Source organism: Magnolia sinica, chromosome 5 (genome assembly GCF_029962835.1).
Source record: "Magnolia sinica isolate HGM2019 chromosome 5, MsV1, whole genome shotgun sequence".
In the NCBI taxonomy this organism is placed as follows: Eukaryota; Viridiplantae; Streptophyta; class Magnoliopsida; order Magnoliales; family Magnoliaceae; genus Magnolia; species Magnolia sinica.
This window is the reverse complement of record NC_080577.1, coordinates 101,653,335-101,677,219: the sequence shown is the minus strand read 5'-3', so window position 1 is coordinate 101,677,219 and position 23,885 is coordinate 101,653,335. Positions and strand designations below refer to the sequence as shown.

At 39.1% G+C, this 23,885-nt stretch overlaps 1 protein-coding gene across 2 annotated transcripts in view; it reads right to left on the bottom strand.

Moving 5' to 3' along the window:
• Positions 1–10,133: 10,133 nt before the first annotated feature.
• Positions 10,134–23,885, bottom strand: part of LOC131246457 (protein arginine methyltransferase NDUFAF7 homolog, mitochondrial) — a 76,367-nt gene continuing 62,615 nt past the window's right edge. For both annotated transcript variants that reach the window (XM_058246614.1, XM_058246615.1), the window contains 3 exons: positions 18,498–18,542; positions 14,364–14,495; positions 10,134–10,958 (listed from right to left, as the gene is read on the bottom strand). In XM_058246614.1, coding sequence (XP_058102597.1) covers positions 10,824–10,958; positions 14,364–14,495; positions 18,498–18,542 — 312 coding nt within the window. In that variant the 3' untranslated portion in view covers positions 10,134–10,823. The remainder of the gene's footprint in view (positions 10,959–14,363; positions 14,496–18,497; positions 18,543–23,885) is intronic.

Here is a 23,885-nt window from a genome sequence, read left to right as displayed (position 1 = left end):
TTCATATATATTTTTTTTTTTACGTGAAGGTCTTACGTCCGACTAGTTGGACCACAAGTTATGGTCCACCTAGACCTCCGAGTAGGTAACTTCTGACTTATGAAGTGCATGGGACATCCAACCCATTCAATAGATTGGTGTTACCAATAGAAACACTTTGTGCAAAAATCAGCCCTATCCACTCATCAAATGGACCCCACTTGTATTTTTTATTTATTAATGGGCATACACTGTTTTCTATTGTGTGGCTAACTTGATAAGTAGATGGGGCTGATTTTGGCACTAAGGGATCTTCATGGTGGGACCAATCATTAGGAGGATTGGACATCACAAGCACTTAACAGGGTGGAAGTTGTCCATTGGATGGACCAAATTGTCATCCAATAGGTTGGACTTAATACTTATTTTTTAATTAAGTGAGTTGATTTTTGTTAATGAAGAACCTGCCTTCCCGAGGCCATTTCAATAAACAAGCATTCAAAAAAGAAGCTTAGGATCTAATGTAACACACTTCCACAAAAGGGAGTTTTCAAAAGCCGGGATTTCAATCCAATTGAATTAGTTGTTGGGGTTTACAAAGTGCATCCAAACCCACAATGACAACCTCCGTTTGGATGAAAATGGCATTTTAGCCTCAAAAGCTCCTTAAGAGTGTATGGTTGGATTTTATTTTATTTTTCTATCTCCATGATTCACCTATATGCATGTATGATGATGCATATACCTCACTCTAAACGTGATTAAAACTACTCTCGACTTCAGTATTAGCTTTGATCAAAATGCTTACACAACTCTTGTAAGAGTTAAAAAGGGTGTAGTTTATGACCCACCCAAAAAATAACATTTTGTGGACAATCCTAATGTTGATCCGGAGAGAAAATGATTGATTAACCATTTATATAACATTTGTTTGATAAAGCTATCCTAACCATCTAATTAGAGGAATTTCTCAATGAATGGGAACCTTGGTTGATTTTTTTTTTTTTAGCATCCATTTGTAGACCAATAGCTAAATGGTTAGGATTGTCTACAAAATGTTTTTTTTTTCTGTTGGTGGGCCATAAACCGTGCGACCTATTGAGTGATGGTTCAAATAGTCCATATATGATACTTTGGGCCAAATTCCATGGCTTTAGAGGCACAAGATAAGCTCCCCACTAAAAGGGAAAGAATAATTTGAATCTTGTCCACTGATTATTTATTATGGTAACGGTCCATTGATTATGTTACTATTTCTGTTTGAAACAATGTTACATTTCTTATGTAGAAGTCACATCAATTAACCAGTTAAGGTCATTTCTTGAACATTATTTTTTGTTCATAACCCATTTTCATGGGGTCCCACTATTTGGACAGTCTATATTTATGCCGTTATGTAGCTGAGTGGATGTGTATGGGCTGTCCAACCAAACCAGAGTATCAAAGTTTTGTTCTTCTTTGGCATGCTGGCCTAGTATGAAAGTTGGGGCCCACCATGTTGTAGATTTGACATCCACTCCGTCCATCGTTTGAACCTTCTAATTTTCAAAGCAAATACTAAAAATCATGCATTTCCAAAGTTCAGTGGATCACTCCACAAGGAAAAATTTAAAATCATAGATAAAATTTCTAAGTACACATTATGTGGCCCATTTGAGTTTTATATCAGTCTGAATTTTGGATGTCTTTTCATCCTGGTGAGGCACCTGATGAACCGTTTGGATGAGAAATAAAATATATGGAGAGCTCCACACACAAATGTATGGTTGGTGCCCCTTCATATTGTTCCTTGTGCTATGGCCCACCTGAGAATTGTATCAGGGTGATTTCTTATTCTAGGGTTGAACATCACGGATCACACCTGATGGACGGAGTGGATCTGAAACAAACAACACGGGGGTCCACGGAGCTTTGTTGTTTTACCAGCAGCGAAAAACAGGTGTTCCAGTCAGAAAGAGAAACCAAATAGGTTTGTGGAGCTATTTGATACACTAGTGAGGTATGATGGTTGATACACAGGCATCATGAAATTGTACACGTGGAATATATTACCTAAAATGAAAACCGACTAAATTGTGAAACCCAATGTCCCAAATTGAAAGGCAGAATCGGTTAAATAATGTAATAAGTTTGATTTTAATATTATAAGGGCCCACAATTTGAATGGTCCTGACCACTGCATGTGTAGTATATGAGATGTGGCATGCAGGAGCAGCAGGACAGGCAGCAAGAGGGAGAGCTTAGAATACCTTCCAAACACCTTGTGATGGACCCGTTCGGTCATGAGTCAAGTCAGGACTCGCCCCATTCGGTGGTGATTAGGTTTGATTTACCTGAGTCAGAGTCAATCAGGGTATCAACCTGGATTGTGGATTGGGTCTGACTGACTGCCCGTTTGTTAGATATGAAGTCTAAAGCTTGTATCTAAAATCTGAAGTGAAAAAAATTAAGTACCAAATTTGAAACAACATGTTTGTTAACAAACATTTGAAATGTCTGAAATACGTTAATTTGATGCATTTGCTCCTTTCTCCTGTTTGGAATAACCTGTTTGTTAACAAACAACTGAAATATCTGAAATACGTTAATTTGATGCATTTGCGCCTTTCTCATGTTTGTAAATGTTTTACATTATAAAGAAATTATTTTTTATTAAATGAAAATAAATTATTCTATTTAATTCAAATAAACTAAAGTAATTAAGAGAATTAAAATATCATTATTCATAAAAAAAGAAGAAGATAAATTCCTTATGTTGCCCCACGAAGATTTCAAATCAGGACGTTCAATCCTCACATTTTGGACCCACTTGATTATTGGATCCACCTCAGTCTCGGTCCCATGTCCTAAAATAAACTCAGATGGGTATGGCAGATTTCTCACAAACATGAAAGTGGGCCCCACCTATGTTTCCAGGGAATTCTTCAAGAGGCTTTAGCGGTAAATCCGGCATATGGATGGACACAGATTTCCTAACGAAAGCCTTTTGCATGAAGTTCCAGCGTAAAGATTTTGGGTGGGGCTCACAATGATGCTTGTGAGAAATCCAACACGTCCATCCGTTTTTTTAGCTCATTTTAGGACATTCAACCAAAATGAGGAGTATACGAAACTCAAGTAAGCCATGCAAGATGAAACAGTGGGGAAAGGAATGCCTACAGTTGAAACTTTCTTAGACTCCATCTTAGTGTTTATATTCCATCCAAACTGTTTATAAGGTCATTTTGACTAAGATGAAGTGAAAACACTGTGAACTTAAATCGATACAAAATTTTTATAGCCATATAAATGTTTCAATTATGGTCACAAAATCCCCACTATTTTCTATTGTGTGGCTCATTTAAGTTTTGGATACATCTTACTTTTTCAGTGTCCTAAAATAAACTTGAAAAATGGATGGATGGAGTCTTTCTAACAAACATCGCAAAGACAGATACTGAAGTGACGTCACCGAGTTCTGTGGGACCCACAATGATGTATGTGTTGGATCCACACCATCCAATCATTTGGAGATATCATTTTAGGGCATGAGACAAAGAATGAGTCAGATCCAAATCTGGAGTGGACCTCACCACATAAAATAGTGGGAAGAGTGACACCCACCGTCGAAACCTTCCTAAGGTCTACTATGATGTTTATCTGAGATCTAACGTGTTCATAGGTTAAGACAAACATGTAAGATGGTAAGACACAAATTTCAGCTTGATCAAAAACTTTTATGGCCCTTAGGAATTTTTAATAGTGAACGACACTCTCTCGGCTATTTTCTGTCATGGGGTCCACTCGGGCTTCATACCTGACTCGTTATTTGGGTCATACCCTAAATTTATATAACCAAATGGATGGATGGTGTGGATACAACAAATACATCATGTCCCATATAACTTGATTACGTCACTTCAGTAGCGATTCTCGCTAATCAACCTGTCAGTAGCTAATCAACATCCTTCGCGGGAAATCCGCGTCCGATCTATACAGAAGCGGATTGGCTGGTGTACCACACACCATGTAGCTGGTGTATTGATGTTAGCAAGTTATGTGTTATATCCAAACCGTCCATCCATTTTTCGAGCTCGTCTTAAGGCTTGAGATGAAAATTAGGGCAGATATAAAGATCAAGTGTACCACACTGCAAAAAGCAGTGGGGACTGAACGTATACTATTGAAATCCTTTTGGGGTCACAGAAGTTTCAGATCAATATGCAATTTTTTTTCCTCTTCACCCAGGTATTTGTGACCTTATTAACAGATTGGATGGAAAAAAAACATTATGGTAAGCACTACGAATTTTTTAATGGTGAAAATCATTATCCCCTCTGCTATTCTTGGTGCGATCCATTTGAGCTTTGGATATGATTGATTTTTTGGCTAATGCTCTAAAATGATCTTGAAAAATGGATGAATGGTGTGGATATAATAAATACATCATTGTGGACCCATGTAACTTCGATCTCCTTCGAACCGTCTGCACAACTCCGAGCTCGAGGAGCATAGGCGCTCGTCTTCCCACAACACGTATCTCCTCCCCCTGCCACGACCCCCTGGCTGGTGGTCGTGCTCTGTGGGCCCATAATGATTTATGTGTTTCATCTATTCCGTTCATCCATTTTTTACTGATCATTTTAGGGCTTCACCAAAAAAAATAAAATGAGAGGGATATAAATGTGATATGCATCGTTAAAATCCTCCTAAGCCCCACTGTACTGTTTATTTAACATCCAATCTGTTGATTAGGTCATACAAGCCAGATGAAGAGAAAAAATAAAGATTATCTTGATCCAAAACTTTTATGACTCCCAAAAGGTTTTTAATGGTCGACTTGAGTTTTATTCAATTTCCATTGGTTTTTATGGTGTGGCCTATTTGAATTTTATATATACCTCATTTTTGGGCTCATGCTCTAGAATGATCTAAAAAAGTTAATGGACGGTGTGGATCAAACACATAAATCATGGTGGGGCATAAATAAGTTTCACATGTTAAAAGTTAGTTTTCTACTATGGTAACAACTTAAAAGAGAAAAATTTTCGTAATAACTTGAATAGGGTGACTTTGAAAACAAAAGTTTTTTTAATAGAAAAATTTATGGAGCGCATTCCTTGTACACTATTAAGCCATACTTCCCTTGTAAAAAGAATTCGATGAAATGTCGCAGAAAATCACTGAGGGAGTGTTTGGGCGGTGGGATTAGAAGGGATTAGGTGGGATGGGATTCGAAAAACATAACTATTACTATTCTTCCCAAACATGGAGTGGAATTGGCACAGGACTGGATGCAATTCCATCTCACCTAATCCCTTCTAATCCCACTGCCCAAACACACCCTTAGCGCTCTCCAATTTCGGCGTTAACTAACATCTCCTGATAGAGGGCATTTTCTCAATTTGGTGTTAAGTGTTAATTGTAAGAGTTAACAAACAAGGCCCTGTCATCCCATATCTCTCCCGGTGCCACCTAAATACAAGGGTATTTTCGTTATGTCCATACAAAATGGTTTTGTTAAAGTAAAATTTGGGAGCGTTTAGAAAAGACAGGTGGGTAAGAGGTGACATTTACGGCAGGAAACAGCTCTCTCTCTCTCTCTCTCTCTCTCTCTCTGTATATATAAACTCATGAGAACTTTCCCAGAACTCATCTCCCGTGATATGAGCCCAAAATTTGAACCGTCCGCATGATGCAGCACCCTGTGAAACCTCAGGGCTCAACTTTTAACCTTATCCAAAACTTTGGTGGGCCATGGCAAAAGAAAACAGTTTCCTCCCTTGGTTTGCATCTCTATTTGCTATGGTTCACCAGGTTCTTGGATATCGCTGAAAATTGATCCCAAGGACTTTCATGGGGTGTTACATCACATGGACCGTTCGGATTTTAGAACCATGACACGTGTGCAAAAGTCCACATGTGGGCAGGTGAGCATGGATATATCTATATATAGCATGAGATATTTTGCCAACACGAGTAAAAAGAGTGGGCTGGGATTAGGCCCACCACGATGCATTCACGAAATCCACCCCGAACATAAGGTATTTGATAGAAATTTAGTACTATGTCTTAAAAAGTAAATAGATTTGTGATTCATATGGGTCACACCAAGTGAAACCGTTTGGATAGTAGGCATCGTTTGCACTGCTTTTGCTCATGTGGCCCACTAATATTATAAATGTAGCTGATCTTTTATCACTACAACTAAATTATTGTCACACACCTTATGGATGGAGTGGATTTCAAATAAACATCAAGGTTGGCCAACCTATAGTCGACTCAGCAGTAGTTGGTATGCGTCGTAGACGTGGATTGCATGCCGACCATGTCAGTAACTAACGACCTTGGTGGGGTTCGTGCTAGTGGAGCCAACAATGATGTATATATTTAATCCAAGCTATCCATCCATTTTTCTAGCTCAATTTATGAAATTATCCCAAACATGCATAAGACCCAAATTTAAAGTGGACCACACCACATGAAAATAGTGGTGATTAGACGCCCATAATTAAAAATTCTTAGGTACAATTCATATGACATCCAACCTATTGATTAGGTCACAGAGACTTGGATGAAAGGAAAACACAAATTTCAGCTTGATCCAAAACTTACATTGGCCCAAAGAATTTTGTAATGGTGGGCTTTCCAGCAATCTTTCTTGTGGCATGGTTCACTTGATATTTGGATCTAACTCACTTTTTGAAGAATGTGATACATTCAGCTTGCAAAATAGATGGACGGCTTGGATTAGACACATACATCATTATTGGGCTGACAACCACCAACGGGCTGCTGGGTGGCTGGTCGCCATGACATGTAATCCACAGCCTAGGACAACGTCCCATCCAATACTGGGTCAACTAGAGGTGGGTCCACCTTAACATGTACCTAAAATCCACTACAACCATATTGGGTCAAGATGATAATTTAAGCCTATTGCTCCAACATCAGCCACATCTATAATTTTAGGGGCCACATGAGTAGAAACTGTGAATGGGACCCACCATCAAAATGACTTCACTTGGTGTGATCCATATACATCAGGTTTGGGTCTAATGTTTGGTCTCTATGCATTAACCTCTACAAGGCAATTAATGGATGGAATGGATTTCACATCATGATGGGCCCTGTAAAAATTCAAAGGTAGCCTTCTCCTCTTCCACTGTTTTCTGTTTTGTGGCCCAGTAAATCACAAATCAGCCATATTTTTTACACCCTATGGTTCAATTGATATCACGAACTGAATTGTTAGAGTGGATCAAAGGAACACATCAAGGCGAGGCTCACTTACAACACACTTGTTATATATATATATATATGGGAAAAGGTACCATGCGCTCGACCTCACTGTAAGCTCCCATGAGGTTGAGCAGTGTGGGCCCCACCGTGATGCGTGTCGACCATCAACACCGTGCATTTGATGGGTCCCCTCTAAATTATGGGATATCCCAAAAATCAGCCGTATACGGAACTCAGGTGGGCCATACCATCTAAAATCATGTGAAGACACCGTTAAAACATATAAAAGCACTTTGTGGGGCCCACCTGAGTTTTGAATGCTGCTGAAACTTGGTCTGAACCCTCATCCAAGTGGGACACACATAATGGATGGGCTGGATTTGCAAACCACATCTCGGTGGGCCCAAAAAATGATTATGAATGTTTTAATGGTGCACGGCCCCTCCCCACTTCTGTATGTGGTGTGGCCCACACAAGTCACGGATTGACTTGATTTTTGAGACCTAGGCCCACGATGGAATGGTGCATCTGACTGATGGGGTAGATGTTCGAAACACATCACGGTGGGGCCCACACAGCTCAACCTCATGGGACGGACTCGTGAGGTCGAGCGCATAGTACCTTTTCCCTATATATATATATATATATATATATATATATATATATATATATATACATGGAAACGCTCACCTACGAACCAGTTCGTACGTACTACATACGAACTTTTTTGAGGACTCATCATATCGGATGAGTCTCGCAAATCTGAACGGTCCACATGAAGCGGAACCTCATGAAACCCCCTGGTACAAATTTTTATTTTGATCTAAAACTTCGGTGGGCCATGAAAAACGCAAACAGTTTCTTCCCTAGATTTGAATTTCTCTTTACTATGGCCCACCAGAATCTTAGATCAGGGTGAAAATTCACCCCCTAAGGTTTCATGGGATTCCGCATCTTATGGACCGTTAGGATTTGACACCCATGACACGTGTGCAAAGGTGCACACGTGCGTAGGTGAGCATGCCTCTCTCTCTCTCTCTCTACACACACACACACACGGAAATGCTCACCTGCGAACCAGTTTGTACATACTACATACGAACTATTTTGAAAACTCATCATATCTGATGAGTCTTGCAAATTTGAATGGTCCACATGAAGCAGAACCTCATGAAAACCCCTGATACGAACTTTTACTTTGATCCATTTAGTGACCATCCAACCTCTCTAGCCACTCATTTAAGAAATATAACAAAATATTTACATTCTAATACCCTTTCTCAGTAATTTACCTATGAATGCTAAGAGAAACTTTCTCCCAGGCTGCCCACTTGGCGCACAAGAGGGATAGTGTGATGGTTGCATGAGTCTAACAATGGCTATATATATATATATATATATATATATATATATAGAGAGAGAGAGAGAGAGAGAGAGAGTCATGCTCACCTGCGCACCTTTGCACGCATGTTATGGGTGTCTAATCTGAACGGTCCATGTGATGCGGAATCCCATGATACCACAGGGGGCAAATTTTCACCCTGATCTAAAATTCCGGTGGGCCATAGCAAAGAGAAATGCAAATCAAGGGAGGAAACTGTTTTCATTTTTCATGGCCCACCAAAGTTTTGGATGAAAGTAAAACTTGGGACTACAGGGTTTCATGAGGTGCTGCTTCACATGGACGGTTCAGATTTTGGATCCACGTCACGTATGATGGGTTCTCAAAAAAGTTGGCACCAGTTCCGTGAGAACTGGTGAGCAGGTGGGCGTTATATATATATGGGCCAAACCTGTGGAGAAAATAATGGCCAACTTAAATGCCTCTCCTGGAAGAATCAAGCCAGTCAACTCATCAGGTAGGCCCCAGTTCACCAAGTAAATTCACAGCAGAAAAAAGGAAAAAAGAGAAGAACTTGGCTGAAGGCTTCTTACCTGTCCACATGTTTCTAACATTGTGGCACACCTGCTGAATGGATCATGATCGCCCACTGAACCAATTGTCGCCACTGATTGTGGTGGGCCATCAAACTATATTAAGCCAACACACATGATCAAGATAGTGCATTTACACACCACCACATACAGCACAGAATGCACATGGGATCCAAGCCACCCATAAGCCGGGCCACACCGTGTAGAAGCCATATCCCCAAATCAAGCTGGTCTACTCATCACACAGGGCTTCTTGTGAACAAATGTACATCTCAGAAGACTCCAGCGAGTTTTTCTAATCCACGCCCGTTTCCAAAACATTGTAGCTAGCTGATGAGCGGGCAAACCTAGCTTTCGGGCCAGAGTATACATGTAGTTTAAAATCAGAGCAACATAACGGATGGCTTGGATCTCACACCCACGTGCCACATTGGGACACGAAGATGATCTGCCTTGTCTAATTTCCAGCTACTTCTAATATTTGGACGCGGAATTCCTGCAAAAGAACTTCCTGCGCTGGAAAACTAGGTGGGGCCACCTTGATGTTTCTCAGAAATCCACCCCGTCTGTCCATTTTTCGAGCTTATTTTAGTACTTGAGGCCAAACCTAAGTAGGATTCAAGAGTCAAGTGGGCCGCACTAAAGGAAAAGGTGGGTAGGGATATTCCTACCGTTGAAACCTCCTTGGGATCAACAGTGATGTTTACATGACATCCATACCGTTATTCCTACTTGGATGAATAGAAAACACAAATATTAGCCTGATTCACAACTTCTATGGCCCCACCAATATTTCAACCGTGGACGTTCAATCCTCATGTTTTCGGCCCACTCGAGCGTTGAATCCTACTCACGTTTGGTCTCAAGTCCTAAAATGCGCTCACAAAATGGATGGACGGGGTGGATTTATTACAAGCATCACAGTGGGCCCCACCTAGGTTTCCAGGGCACGAAAGCCTTTGGCAGGAAATCCGCGTCCCTAATATTTTCAGTATAAATTGAACAAGAAGGGTTCATGCATCAATGAAATATCCATAAATAATAAATCAGATACATTTTGTGATTTACTCAATTACAACTCATTTGAACATTTCAGTTCATGAATCATGCGCCATATGCCACTGCTCTGGGCATGGACAATAACAGTCGTTTGTTTAGGGGATCCTACAAAATCGGGATAAAGCCCAATCCTGATTTTGGTAGGCCCCACACCTTCCATGTAGGATTTACGTCCCTAAAGTGGAGGATTCCACCATGTACATGCAATTACTCAAGTTACAGAAAAGACATGAAATGCCACTGTAGCAGGAAATCCTACGTGGAGAGAATTGGGCCCGCCAAAATCGAGATTAGGCTTAATTCCAATTATACGGGATCCCCTAGCCAAAGGGACCCTAATGCATTTCATGTCTAACACCTGCAAATCATATATAGCTCATCAAGAAGAAAAACAAAAGAGCCTTTCCCCACCCACATTCAAGAAAAAGCATATAGCCCTTCAATCCTCCCGCCAAATGCTGTCCTAACCAAAATTTCTGATTGCACAAAAAAATTACCTCTCACATAAATGATGATCGTTCAAACCACCACGTGGATGTCCTTTTTTATTTCTTGGCTGGCCCACGAATGTCATGGCCGCAGATGAGATCACGGTCCACCTGAGTTCCGATATCAACTTAAGCCGCTGTTTACCTTTTATTATGTGTGGGTACGCTGAGATAAAATTTAGTGTTCTTGAAGTCATCAAGTAGTGGGTTGTACCCGTCCTTGGTTCTTGTCTTTGACGGCAGACCGAACTCTTCCATGAATGCAGCTGTATCAAGCTACACAACCAAAGCGCCGGATTTGAGCATGTAATGAAAGCAGGCAAATGATGAGGAAAGCAGCTTGTTGATAAGGAGAATGCAGTGCTAAACACCCACAGTGCTAAACACCCACAGAAAAGCTTTCACATGGTTAAATCTTGTCAGAATCCAACAATGACGCAATCAAGGTTTTAAATAGTGAGTCGGATATCGTATCATTCACCACCGATATGGCCCCATATTGACCCTGTACTGGGCTGCTTCAGACCTATATCCATATCATTCATGGATGGTACTAGATAAAACCAGTTTCGGATAGTACATAAAATCTTGGACAGGATAACGAGGGGCCCACCTTGATGCCATCCCATTCTAAAAGGTCAAAAGTGACAGGTCTTGCTTCATCAAGACAGTTATAATAATTCACCAGTACTGAAAGTTAAATATAAATGTTTTCACACCACACCAATTCAAATAAGAAAACAGAATATAGACAAATGTGAATGTCATAAACAACTGGTTTAATACGAAAAGCAATTGGCTGAAGTTTAGGCTATGTGGGTGAATATCATACAGGCAGAAAAGAGAAAATTACAGTTAAACACCTACAATTATAGCATAATCACAGTTCCACCTATTATTCGTTTAATTACAGTTATACTGTTATACCATATAAAAAATATAAGACTTTCTTTTCTATAAACTTGGTCAAAGAGTCAACAATGGGAGCTCATTAAAATGACCAAAATACCCTTTTTAACAAACCTAACCCCCCCACCCCCCTTTAATAATACAACCCTTCGCCCGCTAGCAGGCTAGCAAGTGGAGAACAACGTGCATCAGAACCACCCCGTCCATCAGGTACCCCGCCATATTTCCACTATGGATCTAAGAATCAGTCCAATCCAAGTCTTTGGCGGGCTGCACCATAAGGAACGGTCTAAAATCATGCCCAAAACCCTAAATTCACGTTCTGCAGCGCACGTGAGTATTGGAATGTTGTGATTTTCACATATCCCTTCATCCTAGTAGGCCATGTTAGATGAATAGATTGGATGGCATATATACACCATGGTAGACTCCACACAACAATTTGGATTTTAATGGTGGGTGCCCTCATCTCAAATGTTCCTCACTGGTGTAATCCAACTGAGTTTTTGAATCGGCCTAATTTTTAGGTTCCGTCCAAGGACAGAGAGGCGCACCTGATGGATAGGGTGGATCTTCCATGTGAAATCATTCCATCCATGTCAGCGGAAGTCATGCGTCCCTGTGACTATCAAAGTCACATGAGTGTTTTAGCATGAAAAGCACTCTCTGAAAGGCCCACCATGATGTTTATATGACATCCGATCCCTTCATAAGGTGATTCCCACCAGGACCAAGAGAGAACCCAAATATCAGCCTGACCCAAAACTTCTGTGGGCCACAAGCATTCAATCTCCACTGTTTCTTGCAGTGTGGCCCACCTGAGTTTTGTGTCTCTCTCATCTTTGGGATCACATCGTAACATGAGCTGGAGAATTTGATGGACAAAGTGGATGTCACATGGACATCATTGCAGTAAGCCCTTTCCAAAAAAAGAAAAAAGAAACAGTAGACGTGATGTCCCAATCTTTATACTAAACAATATCAAAGCTGTCCAGAATGCAGATATTCCCCAATATCAGTATTTAGCAAAAACCTAAAATACCATTACAACCATGCCTGGTCCACTACCACCCACCCATTTCCCTATATGGAAACAATCCTATAGAAACCTGCCCAAAACATGTCCACATGCTACAGTCCTGCAGCCTCTGTCCCCTTCCAACTCCAAAACCACTACTATGAATTTCTCAAAAACCTGCACCCAAACTGTCCTGCAATATGCCCACTATCAAAGTCGCCTTATTATTATTGTTATAGTTAATATTATCAATAATAATAATATTATTATTATTATTACTACTACTACTACTACTACTACCACCACCACTATTACTACTATTATTATTAATTACTAAGGAGACATATCTAGCTAAACCCTTAAACACAGAAGTAAGAGGCCACGAGGTAGTACAACCTCCAATTTTTTATGTTAAAAGCAAAATGGTATTTAACCAGTTAAGAGTTTTATGAATATGTATCGATCAATTTGCTTGACCAGTAGCTTCTTTTGAAGATTAGTCGGTCCCTTTGATTAAGGAAGCACATCAAACCCCAACTCTTGAAATAAGATGTGCATTTGTAGCTTAGTGTAAGTGTGTGCTCGTCCAGCAAAAGGGGTCTGATTACATGGTTGGCTTCTTCCATATTTTTGGGCTTACTTCACCCTTCCCTTGAAGGTAAGATGAGTCAAACTAAGGGGTCAAAGATTTGCTTGAACTTTGGAATGTTGGATCTAACACCCCATTCCATCAACGATAATCAAGCCTACGTTGATATCAGGCAGCTCACCGTACATAGAGCAGTGCTTGAAATAGCTCGCGCTACATAGCATGTAGCTTATGCTATGTACCGTAGCTTAGCATTCACGCTAGTAGCTCAGGCATATAGCTTAAGTCATGTGTAGCCTAACCTACAAGCTAATTAGCCTACGTTACATGCTAGGTAGCTTACACTATAAGTTATTTCCACTAGACATTAAAATTAATTAATGTTTTCAATAATGTTTTTATTTTCAATAAAAATTAGTTAATGTTGTAAATGATTTTAGTAAAATAATATACGCAACAATATGTCGGTACCCGTTTTTTAAAAAAACAGTACGTCAGTATTAAATCAGTTCCATTGTTATTGCATTATATGTATAATTAATCCTTGCTTTATTTTGCCATTATTTTAGGATGTGTTTGATTGCACCATATCATGATCAAATTTTATGATATTTCATGCAACCAATCACAACCTTAATTAAAAATCTAGAAGTAGCATATCGCCTATTCCTCGTGCTTCAAAAGGGTGAATGCTTACATACTATTTAAAACATTGACAGAGAAAACAACATTGAAGAAAAATGCATTTTTTTTTTTTATATGGGGTTGATGTCAGGTGAGCAGCCGATCATTGAACTTCTAGCAAGCAATCGTGAGGATCCAACCGCAAATAGTTGAGACAAGGCTATGATGATGATGATGATGATGATATACATACAATATGGAAAAATGTATCAGCATGGTTAGAAATAAATTTAGTAAAAAAGAATAAAAAGACAAATTTATGTTGTCTCCTAACAAATGTGTCGACGTGGGTTCAACATGCAAACAAAAATGTCAAAGAAGGCAATTATTTTAGAAAATACAGTTTTCTTGTTAGATACTCATGACAGTAACCCACATACACAATTTATTTTGTTTTCTAGGTAATAAAATTCATTGGCAGTTATCACTTTCTTGGGAGGTTGAGTCTAGATTAACATATTAACAAATAAACAAAACTCACTATAATCGTACGCCTTCTCTTCATTTGCTTGGATGATTTAAATTCTGGCTGTTGATTCAACCAACCAGAGCAATGGTGGTCGATGCGTTCCAAGAGCCAGAAGTCGGTTGGGAAAAAGATATCAGCATCCCCCTGCCATAGAACAAATGGGTGGGTATCATAAATTAGTTACTTTTGCCTTTGACTTGTAATGACTACAGAATTTCCTTTTTTTTCCCCTGAAAATTCACTGATTTCTTGCCAACTTTTCAGAAAAGAAAAGAATATTTTCAAATTATTTAGCTAGTAAAGAAAAACGAAGAATGTTCTAGGAGGTATGTCTCTTTTAACTCTCCTTCAAAATAAAATAAAGTCATGAGAGTCAAAGGCTTTATTCCTCCCATTCTCCTACACAATACTACACAATACCAAATAAGGAAGAAAAAGAAGAAATTGCCAAATCTTTCCCAAATAAGAATGTTGTAACTGTTGTTTTCAGTTCAAGTTTGGAATTAGGAAGTAGCTCAAACATCATTTCTGCAGAAATGTTTTGAGGCTACCCAGATGGAAAAGGTGTTGTGCCTGGGCAAGCACAGAAAACATGTTCACATTGAGCATGTTTTCTGCGTCGAACAGGCCCAAAATAACAATTATGTTCATGCATCTAGGAGCAAATGAGCAGGCCATCAGTTTTTTGTTTCATATGGAATTGAAACAAGCGGGTATTGTTCTTTTGCAGAAATCAATTCCATCCTGGTACTGTTTCAAGATACCCAACTGCAGCCCTAACGACTAGAATTAAGACATGATTTTAACAAACATGCTTGAGGGTGACTTGAAAAATTCAATTAGTCAACTAATACTATTACAAGGAATCAAAAAATACTTTTGTAATTGACTGGGTCAGTGCTGAATGTGTTTACTAGGGCTGAGATGGATGTATTGGGTTGGGTATCATGTATTGAGTCCTTGGCTAACTGTAATTTCTCTTCCTTGCACTGGGTCCCTGATGCAGGACACATGATTTAATGCTAGCATGCAACGTGGAGATTATGAAATAGTCCATAAAGTAATTCAATTAACAAAAGATGCTAACCTACAAATTAATTAAGAGTAAACAATAGGAAATAAAATCTAATTTAACTTAAATCATATGCCCACATGCTAAGAAATCACATAAATCAATTAAAACTAGGACCGATAGAAAGATAGAACTTCCAACTTAGCATAGGCACGTTCCACACTCAATGGACGGATTTGTAAGTTTTATGATTAGGGTTAAGAAAGGGAAAAATCTGAAATTAGGAAAATTAGGGTTCATGGGAATTGGGGATTTTGGAATTAACGTTTTTAAAAATTGAAAAAAATAAGAAATTGAAGATATAGGGTTTAGAAGGTTGTAATGGAATGGAAAAGAGGAAGACAAGAGAAGAAGAAGAATACCTTTCGAAGAGGAGAGAGGAAGGATGTAAGACGAAGAATGCCTTTTGAAGAAGAGAAAGGGGAAGGATGTACCTTGGAATCTATCACCAAACAAGTTTGTACCCTTCCACGATTCAATTAGAAGGGAGATTTTTTTTAAATAAATAAAAATAATAAAAAAAACCTTAGAAAATAAGGAGGAAAATTCCTTCACACAAGAGAGCTCTACTCTTCTTTTTTTTCTTCTTAATAATACCACTAGGGTTGGAACTCCACCCTCCAGGTGCTTTTATAATTAAAAATTTGGAATTAAAATCCAGCATAATTACAACTATGTCACTCACTGAAGTAAAGTGGCTCATTGTCCAAAATAAGAAAATTAAAACATATATTATCAATCTCAACCATCAAATAACTCCTAAAAATAACAAAAACCATAAAGAAAGCAAGATCAGAGTCAAAGGGGCCCAAATCTAAAAGATTTGGTGGCCCGATGGCCTGATCAACAAGATCAAGTGGTCAGACCGACAAGAAATAGAAATCATATGACTAAAATGATCTCTTAAGTAGCCCACATACATCATCCCAAGGTGGGGTCTTCCTGATGTATGTCCAATGCATGTGGGGTCTTCAAAATAGCCTGACAAGCCCCATCTGGAACTCGTCTCCCATCAACAAAGAAAGTTGCTCTAATGTGGGTGGTCATCTCCATCTCTGATTCACCCGAGTAGGTCCTCTGATGTCCCCATCAATCCCACCTTGTAATTTCACCGAGTTCTCTTTTAATAAATTATCGTTATCTTCCAAAAAAAGCTAACACTATTAGCACCTTTTATAACTAGACTATAGTTGTAAGAAGCGTGAAGAAAAGAGGCAACGAATTGAGGTGTGGGAGCAGGGAAGCCTCCATTTCAAAATGATAGCAAGCATAAGCAATTAGAAGGTAGACGCTGGAGCATTAGTCCGAAGCATGGGTTGAAGCAGGATTGGCAGGAAGGTAGAAGGTCCGTGCAACTAGGAACTGGACAATGCACACACCTTTTATCACGCAATGACCTTAATTTTAGCATGATATTATTGGGAGATGAAAATGTAATCAGTTAAGCAATGTTTAACATGAAAAAATGTCCAAAAAATGTGAAACGTAGAAAACAAAACCCTTATAAACTAAACACAATGAGAAGATTAACTTTGAGACAATAAGAAAAATACTTCTTAGGGGATATCCACATCGATTTAATGAAGGCAAATCACAAAAGTATCTAGCAGCAAGGTTATGGCAGCTCTCTCCTCAAAAAGACTTATGTAGATCAAAAGGGCATTGCACAGTTCAACATACTTTCTTTCTTTTTTTAATTAATTGACGAATGCATTTACTTTTTTTCTTTTTCTTTTTTTAATTAATTCACGAATGCATCATTCATAGACTGAAATATATTACATTAAAAAGGCAAGGCCCACCTTGGATGTGAGCTTCTCATCATTGATTGGAATAGACACGCCTAGTTTAATTACATAAGAAGAAGAAGAAGAAGAAAAACTAGTGAAGCATCAATTATGGAGGAGTCCTCTCATTCCAAGCAACAAGCACTCCTAGTTCCCCAATAGGACCTCCTTGGAGCAACCACAAAATTTGTCATTTACCAATGCCAATTCAATAACTATATGAAGTATCCTTCTTCAAACAGATTCCAACAATGAGAATTTGTTCTCGACGATCCTTGAGTTTCTCTCTTCCACAGCTCCCACGGAATCCCTCGAGGCACATCCTCCAAAGGGATTTCTTCCACTTTTCAAATGGTCCCCGAACAATTCCACCACTGTGTTCCCTATTTAAATGTTAAATGTCCATTCCACCCCAAATCAGGAGAGGAAGGAAGTCCACATCTCCCCACCAACTGGATCGGATCCTGCCAATGTGCGAAAGACATGGAAGGGACATGATCTCAGGGAATCAAGGATTTTTCAAGCTTTGGCAGCAACAGCTGTTAGAGTATGAAGCATCCCTACATTTCCAACTGACCAGATAATACAAGTAAAATTGAACAACAATCAGCATCAAGCTAAATGATTGATTGATAAGTTTAAGATCATGATGTGTTGCCATAATTCAAAAAAAAAAAGAAAAAGGGTGTTGCCATCATTCAAAAGAAGAAGAGGAAGAAGTTAACTTGTCATTCCATTTAACAAGCCTTGCTAAGCCCACACGCATGTGCAATAAAGCTCATGTAACACCACACATGTGCCAGCATGGCATGATAGGTCTGAGATTCAATCCATCCATCAGATTGACACCACCATATTGATATGCTAGACCAAGAATCTGGTTGATCCACTGGTCAGGCGGGCTACAGTTTGCAAAATAAATGAACGGTTCTGAAAAACACAGCTGAATATCTGCAACCCATCCACCTGCTTCCAATATAGGGGCCCACATGCTGACTGGACCAAATTTATTTTTGGGAAAGCATGTACATGACTGGACCAACCTGATGGATGGATTGGATTTCCTACCTATGTGCCATGCTGGTACACGTGTGGCATGTACATGAGCTTTATTGCATACACACACACTTAGAAAAGCTCTTCATTAAACTGCAAACTTCCTATGGGTTTGTGCTTCAATCAGTGGAAACAAATATGCATCATTCATCAATGGAGAGTTAGTTCACTCATAAATAACCTTGTTATACCTGTACCAGCGAAATATAGTAGAAGTAAGAAAATGCTTACTTTTGCATCCAGATAGCTGCTATAATCTGCACTGCTTCCATCTTTCTGCAGAAAAATAGGTAAACATGGTTAGTGAATTTACGACTCAATACAAATGACACATGGTCAATAACCATAATTTTTGTGGTCTCGCAAGTTTATGCTGGTCAATGGGACTGGCTGAACATAATAACCTCAAAAACAGGAATTATGTGGAAAACCACACATTAAATATAGGTATATAAATCTGCATGTTTCCTAGTTCAATAAGGCCAAATACTGACTTTCCTTTTGTTTGGTCTGAAGTCTGTCCAGAAATCTAGCATCCTTCTGTCAATCACTAATCTGATATTGAATTCTTCTTGTCCTCTTTTTTTCTGGTAGGACGGCACATACTATCAAATCAAAGAGAAGCATTGTGCTCACCTTTTCAAAATTCCGACAATACATCCCCATAATGCTGGGGCCAAGTGATCACTTGAGGGACATTCATGAATTCATATTCCATTATGTGGGGCCCACCTTTTATTGGATGTGCCACTCAAGAATCACTCTAATTGAACGATGAAACCATTGGTCAATGATGAGACACACACAATAGGAATGTGGCATGCGTGATCTACATCATAGATGTCCACATGGGACAACGATCAGAAGGGGATGGAAACAATTTTTCTGCACCATGGAAGTTAATTGCAGGTCCTAGCCAGGAGAAAATAAAATTAGCAAACATGAGAAACCGTGATTTCCATGAAAAGGTGTTTTCACCATTTACAAAACAAAGAACAAAATTATGAAAAACAATAAAAATAAAAATAGAAGTGTCCCATGACAACTGAACAATGCGTGCCAATGCAAATTGGCCAGTTCAGTCAAATGTTTGGGTATTAATGATTCATATCAGAAGATCATATCAAGAATGCAAGAACTGCAATACATAGAGGCTGATACGCTACATATTGGCAAATATTTTGAACCATCACGCAACCAAAACACATTGTCACGGTTTGATATTCGGTACAGGGAATATCATTGATGTAAAGTACTGGATTCCAGAAGATAACAAATAGACAATTACAGGAAGATTCATGCTGACAACACATGGGCAGGGTTCCTCCAAATGGGGGAAATTATGCACAGGCATTTCCCAAGCAAGCCCGCAAATCACGTGTTATCAACTATGGGCTGAGCGATTCATGTCTAGGTAGGAATGTTCTAGGTTCTAGTTTATTTATAGGGTTTACCCAATAGGTTCAGGTAGAGATCAAGACATGACAGTCAGTTCAGATTATAGTTGCACAAACCATGAAGTGAAGCGGCAAAAGCTTTCAGGTATGGGAGCAGGGAAGCCCCTATTTTAAAATGTTATAGAGTATAAATGGCAACGAAACAGGAGTGGGAGCACGAGTTCGAAGCGTGTTTCGAAGCGGGAGCCACACCTAGTTAGAAGGATCTTGCAACTAAGGTTCAAATAAGTTAGATCAGGTGTGAGTTCAGGAAACTTGTTTCCCAGGTTGGATAGTTGGGTTGTCCTTTTAGAAGTCCTTTCCTTTCATTTTCTTCTTTTTTATTTCAAGGACAAGAAAAGAAGGCCCTACAAAATCCTAGAAGTCTGCTTTGAAAAAGTAATTAGAACCATGCTCGCTCAGGAAACAAGTCAGCAATTAGACGTTGAGTAGGAATTTCCAAGAAAACTAGCCAAGGAACAATGTATAAGGCTACATCTCCCACCCTCATAGACTTTTTATATTTATTTACTGTTCAAATTATCTTTTTTAGTTTGAGCTTTGTTCAGATTTTGATCATTCTTGATCAAATTTGCAGGTTGCTTCAACCCTCTAAAACCCTAAAACTCTATGCAGTTAAATCTCTAGGGTTTTGCAATGTTTGATCATATGCTTGCAATATGAATTCTGTTTAATGTTAAGGTTTTTGAATTGCAACAGAAGCAGATCATACCCCCAGCACAGACATCAGCTTTTCCCATGGTTTTATTTCTTAAAATTACTAATTTCAATATCTACGTAGTTTGTTAGTTGTGACGACTGACGACAACATTACAATAGAAAATTTCCACTGAAAAACGTCCCAAATTGCACATAGTAAAGATTGGCTTGAACCCATGACTCAATCACTGTGAGGCTGTGAGCAAATAAACCAACAACCACAAAAATGTGAACTCCTAATAATTTTGCCTGGAGGATGAACTCCAAATCTACACCAACACATATACAGTCCCAAATTTGATTATTGCTGTTGGGTTCAATAACTGCAGCTTCACGAAAAATGTCACCCTTCTTAACAAAGAAGAATGTTCTTCTTGCATCAAAAGGCAAAAGGAAATTCCTATGCTCGTCATGGAGCATTAGTAGATGTAATCAATTATGCAATACTAGAACTTCAACACACATCATAGGCAGTGTTCGAGTTGTCAGTGTCACTACAAGTTTCGCTGGCCGGAGATAAAGATATAATATCGTTATCGCCGATAATATCGCCGATAACCAGAAATGTGGGGAAACATGAGAAAAATAGAGGAATTTTTTAGTGAAACTTTAGGACATGCCTAAATACACATATTTACATATTTAAGAATGAAAAAATTGCAAAAAGAATGCATTAAATTAGAAGTTTCCATTTAATGGGAACCAAAAAGCATGCATTGTCGTAAAAAATAACTCAAATAGTAATCAAAATGAGTTCATATAATACAAATGCAGCTGGTATACAGTAATTAAGACATGTAAAAATAAATGAACTCAAAGATGCCAAATCAAGGATGGATTAGATTATCCAATCAGTATGGTATTTGATACTTTGGCTATGTATGACACTTGATACCTAGCATTTGAAAATGGTACATGTGGCAAATTTTAACAAAATCTAAACCGTGTTTTCGCTTCATCAAGATCTGTGTAACCTAATCAAGAGGTTGGATGGCAAAAAAAAAAAAAAACCCATTACAATGGCCCTATGAAGTTTTTAATGGTGGGCATTTAATCGCCACTGTTTCCTTTAGTGTGGTCCACCTGAGATGCAGTCATGCAGATCTGTCTCATTTTAGACTCATGCCTTAAAATTATCTATCAAAATAAATGGACAACATTGATAAAATATTTATCATTATGACGGCCCCACATAACATCGACCCATCAATCCACGGATACAAACAAGTGACACGTGCACACCCTATAAATCAGTACGTTTATCACTGTGTGGGGCCCATTGTGATTTATGTATTTTATCCACCCCATCCATCCATTTTACAAGATAATTTTAAGGCTTGATCCCAAAGATGAAGCATATCCAATGCTCAAATGGACCACGCCAGAGGAAACAATATGAATTGAACATGCCTACCATTGAAAAATTATTAGGGGCCACAAAAGTTTTGGATCCATGTCATTTTTGTATCTTACCTTCATCCATCCCCGTGTGATCTTATGAACAACTTGGATGACAAATAAACACCATTGTGGGCCATGGCGCCTAGGAAGGTTTCAACGGTAGGAATCATTGTCCCCATTGCCTTGGCGGTGTGGTCCACCCTAGCTTTGGATCTGCCTCATTTTTGGGTTCACTACCTAAAATGATCTCGCTAATTGGATGGACCATGTGGATATAACACATACATCATGGTGGGGTCCACAGAACTTGGTGACGTCCACACACCACTGACATTCGCACCTGCACACCACGCTAAAAGGAAGCTCAATAGGTTAAGCGTACTGAGTAAACTCTGTGGGGTCCACAGTGATTTATGTATTTTATCCACTCCGTTCATCCATTTTAACAGATAATTTTAGGACTTGAGCCTAAAAATGAAGTATATATATAAACCTCAAGTGGACCACACCATAGGAAATAGTGTGAATTGAAATCTACCGTTGAAAATTTCTTGAGGGCCACAGAAGTTTTGGATCAAGCTTGTATTTGTGTTTTCCCTTCATCCATGTCAGTGTGATCTTATGAACAGGTTGGATGAGTAATAAACATCACTGGGGACCCTAGAAAGGTTTTAATGGTGGAAGTCATTATTCCAACTGTTTCCAATGGTATCGTCCACCTAATCGTTGGGTATGCTTATATTTTGGTCTCGGCCCTTAAAATAAGATGGAAAAACGGATGGAAGGTGTGAATAGACTAGAGACATTCATGGTGGGCATTATAGAGTTTACTCAGTATAATAAGAGCGTACTGAGTTACGCAGTCTGATTTCTGCGTAAAAAACCGGACGCGGATTAGATACTGATGTAGTGACACTCGCTACACGTCATCAAGTTCCGTGGACCCTACTAGGATGTATATGTTGTATCCATCATGTCCATTCATTTGGAGATATTATTTTAAGGCATTACCCAGAGAATGAGGCAGATCCAAAGCTTTAGTGGACCCCACCACACAAAACAGCGGGACGATTGATGTAAACTGTTGAAACCTTCCTAAGGACCACCGTAACGTTTATTTTCCATCCAATCTGTTCACAAGGTCACAAAGACCTGAATGAAGAGGAAAAACAATTTTCATATTGATCCAAAACTTCTGTGACCCCAAAAGGTGTTTCAATGGTAGACGTTCAATTTCCCACTGCTTTTTGCAGTGTGGTCCACTTGATAGCTAGATCTGTCTTATTTTTCTTCTAAAGCCTTAAGACGAGCTCACCAAATGGATTGACGGTCTGGATATAACACATAGCTCATGATCAAACCCACTGAACTTGCTGACGTCAATACAGCAGGTATACAACTGGTGTAAGGTACACCAGCCAATCCGCGTCCTCCTATAAACCCCGAAATAAAGAAAAAAAAAAAAAAGAAAGAAAGAAAAAAAGAGGAAGGAAACCTTGAAATGTCGTTCGCGAGGGAGGGTTTCGAAACCCTATATCATTCCCAAATCGCGAGGAAATTCCCAAAATCGCTGATTTTTCGCCGAAATTTCAAGCTTCAAATGGAAAAGGGAAAGGGGATTTTGAGGTTTTTCTTACCTCTTTGCAATGTTCGAAGATCGACAGGAGGCATTCTTCTAAGCTGTGAGTTTCGATCAACCAGGTACGCTATCACTCTCACGTATTTGCAAAAACAGCGAAATCAAAGCGATTTTTTGATTTTTTTTTTCCCCTTATTTTTACCTATTTATCGAAAAAATGGGTTGTTGGCTGCATGGTTGGTGGCTATGGTCGATATTCTCGGCGATAATCCAAAATTATCGACAATATCTCCAATTTTTCACCGATAGAGAACTGAAAAATTGGGGTTTCGGTATCGCTAGACTAGCGACACCGATATTATCGCCAATAGTACATCATCTGAGAATTATTAATTGGCTAGTTGTAAATAGCCCTAGTGCTGTGGAACAAAGAATTATCCCGGATCTACACCGAGGTATTGACGGTGATTCTCAAATATCGCA